The sequence below is a fragment of the Apis dorsata genome, unplaced genomic scaffold (genome assembly GCF_000469605.1).
Source record: "Apis dorsata unplaced genomic scaffold, Apis dorsata 1.3 scaffold_1096, whole genome shotgun sequence".
NCBI lineage: Eukaryota > Metazoa > Arthropoda > Insecta > Hymenoptera > Apidae > Apis > Apis dorsata.
The window spans coordinates 111,715-121,442 of record NW_006264194.1 but is presented as its reverse complement, the minus strand read 5'-3'; the positions used below and the strand labels follow the sequence as shown (position 1 = coordinate 121,442).

The window sequence follows — 9,728 nt, the reverse complement described above, 5'->3', positions numbered from 1 at the left end:
GCAAGGCGGCGAGCAAGGAGGCGACGAGCAAGGAGGAGAAAGCGGAGAAAACGGTGGTGAAAATCGAAGCGACTTGTACGAACATAACGCGTTCGAACGATTTGGAAAACAACGGTCCGAGGGAAAAGGAGGAGAAGGTTGCATCGTCCCCAGACGTGAACACAGCGTTGAAGAACAGCAACGCGACGGAATCCACCATCTTCTTGAGTCGATCGTAAGTAAAATCGTTTCTATCCCACTTGTTTATTTCCCTCCAACGATAGGAAGACGATTTAACGCTTTCTAACGCTTTTCATTCTCGATTCGCTCGGTTTCCTCGGAAAATTAATCGGCAAGCCTGCCGTTAAATTTCTAAAAAACGGTCCTCGTTTATTATCACGATCGCTGCGCGTACGATCTCCGGCCGGTCGAGTTCGCGCGCACAAAGGAAAAAGAAAAAAAAGGGGCGAGAGATCGTACGCGGAGAGAAGTAGGTGGAGAGAGAGAGAGAGAGAGAGTACGTAAAAATTGTGAGAATTGTGAAAAATCCAGCCCGACGACTAGTCACGGTAAACAAGAGGACGACTTGAACGCCATAATTCGACGCATGATAATGATGGAGTTGAAGAGGCACAGGAAGAAGGAGACGGTGTTGAAGAGGGCTCACTCGGACACGGAGAGCACGCTGGCGAGGAAGAAGCGAAACGAGGACAACAGGTACCGTCATTTGGATTTGGGCGCGGAAACGTTCGCAACTTCGATAAACACGCGGAATTGTTTCAGAACAGGTCTGTTCGGCGGCAAAGGCCAAACGTTTTTCCGAGATTTGCTGGAGCTCGAGGAAAGCCTTCGTAAGCGGACCGACAACGAATCGGATTACCAATTGACCGACAAGGTCGAGATCGATCGGCCGATCGCGAAACTCGAGAATAGCGGCGAGCGAGAACAAAATCGGTCGAGGAACGATATCGACGTGACCACGATCGATCCTGCCCGCTACTCTCTAAACTCGATAGGAACCGCTTACAAGTCGGACTCGAATATCGAGCTCGAGAGGAAAGTGAACGCGTCTTGTCTCAAGGATGCGGAGGGGAAACGATCGATCAAGCACAGAAAGTACGTTGCTCCACCAATTATTTAACGAGCATTTTTCTAATAAAAACATATCCCGTGGAGTGCGTTTCGCGATAATATGAATTTAAACCAATCAATTTTCTTGTGTATATCATCTTTCCAAGTATAGATTGCATAGAGAAAGTTTAGACGTCTTTTGTTTCAAAGTTGAATCGGCTTTATTTGCTTTGGTAATTTCTCTGGTCCAACGGCGGGGGGAAAAAAAGGTAAAGGGAAAATTTTGTTTTTGAAAACGATTATTTGTACATTTTAGAGTTACCGTGATCAATCAGCAAAATCAGGCGAACAAATCGACACAGACAGAATACGTGTATGTAATTCGAGCGGTGAGAAGTTGCCCCCTTCGAAAGAAACGCGTCTCGATGCAGTTCCACATAAATCAACTAGCATCGAATTCCGACGCGATTTATTCGAAAACAGTTTTCGCGAGTCTGGATCTCTCGACATTCATCTTCCGGAAAGCTTCGGATAATCTCATCTACGAGAAGGGTAAAGGCAGTCGCAGCCCTAGCTACATACCCACCCCGGAGAGGCATCGATGGAAATACATAACGCCTAGTAAAAACAAGTGAAACATCTCGCCAAACGCACAGTTTCGTCTAAATATTTATAATTGAAATTTGACAATCCTCGAAATCGAAAAACGTTTAGAAATCTTTCGCAAATGTTTGTTGAACAAATAAAAAAAAACGATGAATATTCAAAATATCCTCTTTTCTGGAACGCTGATATTCCAACAATTGTCAGAATTAACCGAATTTCAAAACCATCCTTTGTTTTCTATATCGAAACGATCTCATTTTTTTTAGTCGTTTTCGACCAATAACCGAATAAGAGAGAGAGGACAAGGTAGGATATCGGAAAAGAAAGGTCTCGAGAAACGACCAGCTCTTCGAGATAAGTTCTCGAGGCAGCGAGTAAACGCTATTCGATCGTCTTTGATGTTTGGAGACAAGCTTTCGACTGTTTTCACCGGAGAAATGCGAGACGAGAGAGAGAGAGAGATTCATACCGCTAGTGCAAATATGGTCAGGATTCAAAGTAAACTCTTAAAAGTACGTAGCGTACGTGCTGGGAGACTCGAGTAATTGTAAACAGTGGTTAAAGCTTCGCTTCGTGTCTCTCGTCGCCGATTGATCGTATCGCACGTTTCTTGGAAAAATTTATTCGATATGGAGAATAGAAAAATTTGGAATTACGAGGATCGAACGAATAATGGTTGTTTAATTTAAGATGGCGTCCACCGATATTTTTCATCTCGATATTTTTGCAGTTCTTCCTTCTCGTCCAACGGAAGGAAACAAATGAAACGGATGACACGACGAAACGAGCAACCCGTTGTTTCTTTTCCGCGAAATGATTGCTCAGCGAGAAATTGGGCGGATCCTGTTCGACCTCGCTTTCCTACGATGTTTCTTCGTTATTATATAACGATTTCTTCGATTGAAATTCCCGTTTTTTTTTCTAGAACGCTGCAGATCTTTATTACACATTCCATGATTGGGTATCGTTTGGATGAAATTTAACCGTGAAAATATTATAAATGGAATGTCGATAAATTGACTATATATTAACTTTCTCCTAATTGAGTTGTTTCTTGTTTCCAAGCATTGTTGCAATCAACGAAATTACAATAACAAATGGATATTTATAATTTATCTCTCCGTTTCTTAGAAATAACTCGCTTCGTATTGGGAGAAAGAAATTTTATTCCCGCCTCTTTGCAATCATTATCTTTTCGCAGTAAATCGGACGCAATAATATAAATATCGCGAAGAAAAATTTCCTTGTCTCTTTTCAAATCTCCCGATTAAATGTAAAATATAATTGGAAATTTTTATCTCGTTTACCTCGAATTAAATATCATTATATTTCGTATCCTCCGATTCTCACTCTCTGATCCGCCACTTAATCAATTCGATCCTCGATTAGTTTTTCCATAAATCTTACTTCATTCTCCGTTATCGACATTCCTCATTTCCATAAATTAAACCACGAAAAAGCTCTTTCAACTTGGATGCGACAAACCTTCCTTCCAATCGAAATTAATTATCGAGCGAGTGCGTAAGAAGAATGCTCGAAAGTTACTTTTCGTTCACGTCATCCACGATATACTTTAGTCCTCGAGCAAACGCTGAGATTCGATTATTCGCTGTTCGTCGTTAAAAATAAACTTTTTCCCTCGCTTCTCTCTAAACAACGGATTGTCGCGAACGTCGTAGGCGATCGTAAACGTTTCTCCTCGGGTAAAAAGGCTAAAAAGTGGCGCGGGGGATGAAAAAGGCGGGAAGGATAAGGAAGCGAAAGGAGGGTCTCTCATTCAAACGCAAATTACCGCCGACTCCATTTCCATTTTACGAACAATGCACAATGAACCACGCCGGAAATAAGAACGAGCTTTCGCCCATTCGCGCGTATGTACCTACCACCCTCTCCACTTTCCCTTAACTCTTTCTTTTCTCCTTCTTTCTCTCTCTCTCTCTCTCTCTTGGCGATCACGAGCACTTGCATTCCTCGCAAGCTCGGTTACCAATGCGTTCGAAGAATAAACCCTCCGCTCCTCCCTTTTCGTTGCATTATTGCGCGCAAGAAGATAGAAAATGCAAATGTGAGCGAAGAGAAAGGAACGAGATTACTTTATATCTTATTTGTTTATTTTTTTCCACCACGTCAGAATACTTTCACATTTTTCACGCGGAAGAAAAGATAATTACTTTCCTCCGCGTCGCGGAAATTGATAGAAACGTATGTTGGCAGATCTCCGATCTGAAATTCCGTCCGCTCTCTGTTTTTCCAGAGGAGAAAAAAGAAATTCTCCGTGATCCTATTGGATCTCCACGAACAGGGAACACTTTTCAGATATTAATCGCAGTTAATGCTTATCCCGTCCCTAAAAATTGCGTTTCCCCATAGACTCGTATCGTGGAGGGTGTTTGGCGATCTTCCGATCTTCTTTTCCTCGCGAAATGGAAGGGAAAGAAATCTGGTAACAGCTTCTTTCCATCTTCATCTCCGTCATTTTTCTTCCCTTTTCGAAACTCTCCTCGCTCCATTTCCCTCGTGCTCTTTCTTCTTTTTCTTGCTTCGAAATTTTCTACGTTTCGCAGAAATTCCCAGTTCTCTTTAACTTTTCTAAAAATTGTAGATCCGTGTAAAGTTATATATATATATAACTTGGTTAATATTTCACTTACGTTCGTCAAGTTTAGTTCAATTATTTCTCGAATATTTTCAAACAGGGTCTCGTTCCTAAACTTTTTATTTTTCCTATCCCAGCTGAGATGGCAACTTTTTCATTTTCCTCTCTCTTTGTACTCGTTACGTTTTAACTCGCGTGTTTCCTCTCCCCATTGTCGTTCCGTCTTTTTGCTTCGACTCTCCGAGCGAGAGTCAGAAAGGACACGTCTCCTTCTCTCCCAATGAAATTCGAACTTACCTCCTCTTTATTCTTCGCATTCGTGGATCGACGATATCCCGGATGCGACAAATAGGAAGGAATTTCGATTTAGGTCCCAAAGGATAGTCGGAGAAAAAAATCACGTTAATTGAAGAGAAATTTTTTTTCGAAGCGATAAAAAGAATTGTATCTTTCTATATAGATAAAACTTAAAAATTTTGACTCAAAGTTCGATCGAGTTTTAAGGCAAAGATATCTTGGTGAAAATTTAATTTCTCGTCGCTTTTGGGAGTAAAAGTATCCTAAAAAAAGTTGAGGTCAAATGGAATCATCGCATTTATTCAGAGAGAAAAAGAAAAAGAGATCGATTACGAAGATTACTGCTATTTAATTAAACAATGAAAAATATACCTCGATATGGGCATCGTGCATCCTCTCGATCGCGTAGCAATTAAAAACGGTGTAAATCGTCGCTTTCAACGATCGCTGCTTTTTTCCAACTCCGGTCACGATTTCGCGTAATACGCCAATCTTGGCAAGGCCGTTCGAGCCTGAACGAGAATCGTGTTTCCTAATTGGTAGTTCTTTTCTCTCTCTCTCTCTCTCGAGATAATTGGAGCCAGTCGAGAAGCGTCCTCCCCTAGAATCTCGAGAACAGAAAAGTTGGAACGAAAATGACGCAACGAGGCGAAACAACGATTTCTACGACGAGCAAGGAAACGAATCAACTTGGATTCGAACGAAATATTATCGATTTTTACAAATTACGCGCGCCTTTCGAAAGGAAGAAGTTTACTCGTTCGGATTCTCAACGATCCTGCATTACGAAAAAGAGGAGAATCGAATCGTCGTAGCTTTCGGACGACGCGATTGCGAAATGTCGCGCGCTCTCAACGAGATCGAAGATGGTCGAGAGTCCCGCCTTTTCTCGCTCGCGATCCCAATTCAATCAAGGACGCGTCCTCGTTAATCAACCGCTAAGACGATTACACATCGGATCGGACGTTTTTCTCGTCTAGAGTAAATTGGAACAATCTTTGTACGCGATTACCCGTTGGTCATTTTTCTCGAGAGTGGCGTTAAAAAGAAAAGAAATTCGGGAACGATCGAATTTATCATTTATCTTTGCCCGAACAATCGAGCCTTTTTGCCCATCTCGGTGGACAAGGAGTATCGAGTCGTGTACACGGTGTATAATAGTTGGCAAGCGTGATAAATTTTCACGTCACCGTTTTTTAACGCGAGCAAATTAGAATTATTGAGAAACCATTTCTCTTTTAGATCGAAAGGGATATGTTAACGAGGCAAAAGAGAAGGAAAAAGAGAAAATGAAAAGAGGCCGTGGCAATTATGTTGCAAAATTGGCCGACACGCGATTGGTCGTGACTAAGCGAGATAAGATTGGAGGCCGGATTGTGCCGTTTACGGTGGTCCGAACCTATCTCGAGATATGATTTACGAACGCTGTCCTCTCTGCCTTGCTCGAACGAGAGAGAGGAAAAGAAGAAAGGGCTCGCGATCCGGCATTGTCTGGCCGACGCATCGCCACGCATTGTATGCAAATGCGATATCTCGCCTTTCCCCCGACCGTCACGTTCCATTTCTTCGACGTTGATCGCGCGGTCAAAGAAGACACTCTCCTTCTCGTTCCCGTTTATCGCGATATCCAAGGGGAAGAAGAAAACCGAAATGTACGATTGTATATATGCAGAGAGAGAACGAGAGAAAGAGAGAGAAGAGAATAGGTAATTTTTATCGGAGGTTAATGGACGGGCGAACAAAATCGCAATCGGGGCGTTGGTTTGTCGGGTACGGTAATCATTGGGATTGCGATTCGTTTGTTAAACGAATTTGGAAAGAGAATACCGATTGCTCGCCGCTGCTCACGTTAAATACGCCAGCTAATTACCAATTAAGCGGTGTACACAAAGCTCCGTGGCGCGCGACAGATGTTGCCGTTTCCTCCTATCCGTTCATTTACTCCGTATGCGCATAAATTGGTCCTTTTCGATCGATCGAAATTCGAAAGTAAAATGTAAAAGTACTTGGAGGAAAGTGGTCGGGAGAGATAAGGGGGGGGGTGCGTTTGGAATTTGGGGTATAATCGGACGTCTGGCGGATTCCGGACGATGTGAAGAATTTGGCGAATGCGAGGAGGGTCGGAAGATTCCGAGGATCTTTGCGATCCCGATGACCCCAGATATCTCTGGCCACGCTACGATCTTGAGGTTTCAGGGTTTCTAGAGTTTCCTCCGCGGTTATCGGATTTTGAGGGGTCTCGATGGAACAGGAGTTATCTTACGTCGGATTACGGAAACAGGTTGGAGGGAAGCGTATGTGAAGCATTGTATCGCGCGTGCAAATCTTGTATACTCGTATACTCGAGTGTACGAATAATACGGGGATTACAACCACTATATCAACCGGTAATTAAACGACGCTTTACGATAACAAAAATATCGATTATTAGGATCGTAATAGCTCGTCCCGTTCCCTCGTATTGTTAAATATCGGAGAGAAAAAACGAGAATTCGTTTATTATTCGGACTATAACTTTAACGACATCTATTAAATTATTTTATTGATCGCGTGGAATGTCGTTCTATTATTTCTACGAAAAAAAATTTCACGAGGATTATGGTATTTGTCGATGTAACAATCGTGTCTTTTTTTTTTTTTTTACCACGATATTTCCAAGCTTTGGAGAAAATTTATAATTATATCCGTGTATATATATATATATAAATGAAAGATTGTAAAATAGTTGGTAACGTTATTGCTCGTTTAACGGACAAACTAATGCGGCGGTTAAACCGTTTCAAAGTAATACGATTATTCCATGTCTGGTGCCGAGGCACAAAAGATATCCGATTTTCATTTCAATGGAAGGATTATCGCGGTGCACCGTTAAATAAATAGGTAAATGGAAAAAGTTTGGAAAAAAACGATTTCTTCGACGGTATCGAATCGAATCGATTATTTCTTTTCCATTCTCTTTCGTTGTTCCTCGATCGAATTTATGAGAAAAAAAATGCTCGATATCGAATCTGCTTTATTATTTGGTATATCTTCTTAACCGTAATACGATTTCGCGGAACGAACCCTCCAAGATTATTTAGCTGGAAAATACGTCTTTTTCCGATTGAAAAATACGATTGTTCTACTCGGTTGGAAAAATCTTTGATATCGGCAAAAGAATTTTCTCCACGAGTTTCAGTTTATTCTCCGATCGATACTTTCTCGAGGGAAGGAAATATTTTAACATCGGAAAGTTTGGATCCGACGATGTCATAAAAAATTCGAAAATCACTCGATATCAAAATTTAAGACACCTCGAGGAAACGACATCCCGTTTAAAATTAAAATTCTCTCGCAAGAAAAGAAAATCTAGCGGGATCCAACCCCTAATATCCAACCTGGATGTTTTAAAAACGGAAGGAAAAGTTTGAAAAATGGAAGGAGGAGGAGGAGGAGGAGGGAAAAAGAAGAGGCGCTTTGAGAGCGACAGGGTTGGTTTTTCCGCTTACGTGGCCGCGCTTAATTTGCCCTTTTTACCATCCCACCGTCTTGTAAAAGCCGGCACGGGAATCGGGAGTGAACTTTTCAATCTCGCCGCGGATTCTTCGCTTCCAATCTGCTCCCAATATCACCGGGTATTCGTCGACTGCTTTCGAGTTCCTCCCTTGAATTCCAAAGCCCCCCCTCCTGCCTCCCTTCACCCCCTCGATTTCGATGCGTCGAGTTTATCGAACGGATAGAGAATCTCGTCCCATATGCGCGTGTCTCTCCTTCCTCCTTCTTTCCATATTCCACCCATTCCATATATATATGCATGTATATACATCATATTCATTCATAAACATGGTGGAAGGAACGATTATTTTTCTCCTTTCGCGAACAAGAGCGTCGTATTAGAAAAACAGGAAGAAGCTCGAATCTTTATTTAAATTATTTGTTTTGTTGATCGAGATTTGTCGATGGTAAATTCATTTATATGGAAAAGGGAGGGGACAAAAGTTGGCAAAAGCGTGGATCCCTCGTGATTTTTCGGCAGAGATATTTCGGAACGTTCGTTTCGAGCGGATTTATAGTTATACGCGAAGGGGTGTGCCACCTCCTTTTTTCATCCTTTTTTTCAATGCCACTGGCAAGGGAACGCGATTCAGGAAGGAAGAGAAATACGACGTTGGATTTTTTCTTTTTTCTTTCTTTTTCGTTTCTTACGCTTACGTTTTCGTAATAAACGATCGATTCGAAATGCGTGACTTTCTCTTCGCGTTACGAGAAGAATAAATTTTTTTCAAAATCAATTAAACAGGTTTTCCTGTCGTATAGAAAATATATCATCTTACGCGATCTTGTACATCGAAGGCAATTTTTTAAAATTACTCGTGCATCTTCCGATGCGACAGAGGATGGAAGAGAAATTTATAAATATTCTTATCTAAAATACATAACGTATTCCAGAGACGTTTTTACCTGGTGGAAAATAGTTGTACGAAAGTTGAATCGATAACAAGATATCACACGGTTCGTTAAAAAACATCGGTAATATACGAACGATGAATAATTCAGAAGGCGAAGAAGAATAAGTTTCTAAAAAGGGCGGAGTATCGAGTAAAAATTTAGATTAGAAAATACGTACGTAACGTTGGTCCGAGATTGGAGCCGAGATTAACGATCTCGAACCTAATTTTTGGCAACGACGACACGGAGGGAACGTTGTAACTCTTGTTACGTGGCGAGAAGACACGCGGCTCTAATTAACTTCTTCCCGATCCACCGTTTCATCGATCGACTACTTTTCCTTTTAATTTTAAAGGATTCAAGAAAATTTCGAAAGTAAGAAGATGATATCACTCACTTATGTTCTTTTCCCTGTACTGTTGCAACGCGTCGCTGGTGAGGCAAGCGAGGACCAACCACAGGACGAAGCCGCACCTTCTCATTTCGACCTGCAAGCAGATACATCGATTAATCGCAACTCGATTTCCTCCACAATATTTTTTCCGATCTCGATGACGTCGATCATCGTTTGGAACAAGAGGAAACCGTGCTGGTATTCCCGCCCCAAACAAAAGCGGCCAACAATTTGCGCACTGTGACTCCGCCAACGGATGTTAGTATTAACGCGAAATAGACGACGATCCTCCTGTCCTGTATAGGCGATCGATAATGGTTTCGCGCCATTCACCAGCGAGGAATCTCTCTCTCTCTC

The 9,728-nt window shown here is 41.8% G+C and overlaps 1 protein-coding gene across 2 annotated transcripts in view; it reads right to left on the bottom strand.

The window, feature by feature from the left end:
* The window catches only part of LOC102673834, a 75,721-nt gene that overhangs the window by 34,548 nt on the left and 31,445 nt on the right, over positions 1-9,728 (bottom strand). For both annotated transcript variants that reach the window (XM_031514670.1, XM_006624703.2), the window contains exon 3: positions 9,375-9,465. In XM_031514670.1, coding sequence (XP_031370530.1) covers positions 9,375-9,459 — 85 coding nt within the window. In that variant the 5' untranslated portion in view covers positions 9,460-9,465. The remainder of the gene's footprint in view (positions 1-9,374; positions 9,466-9,728) is intronic.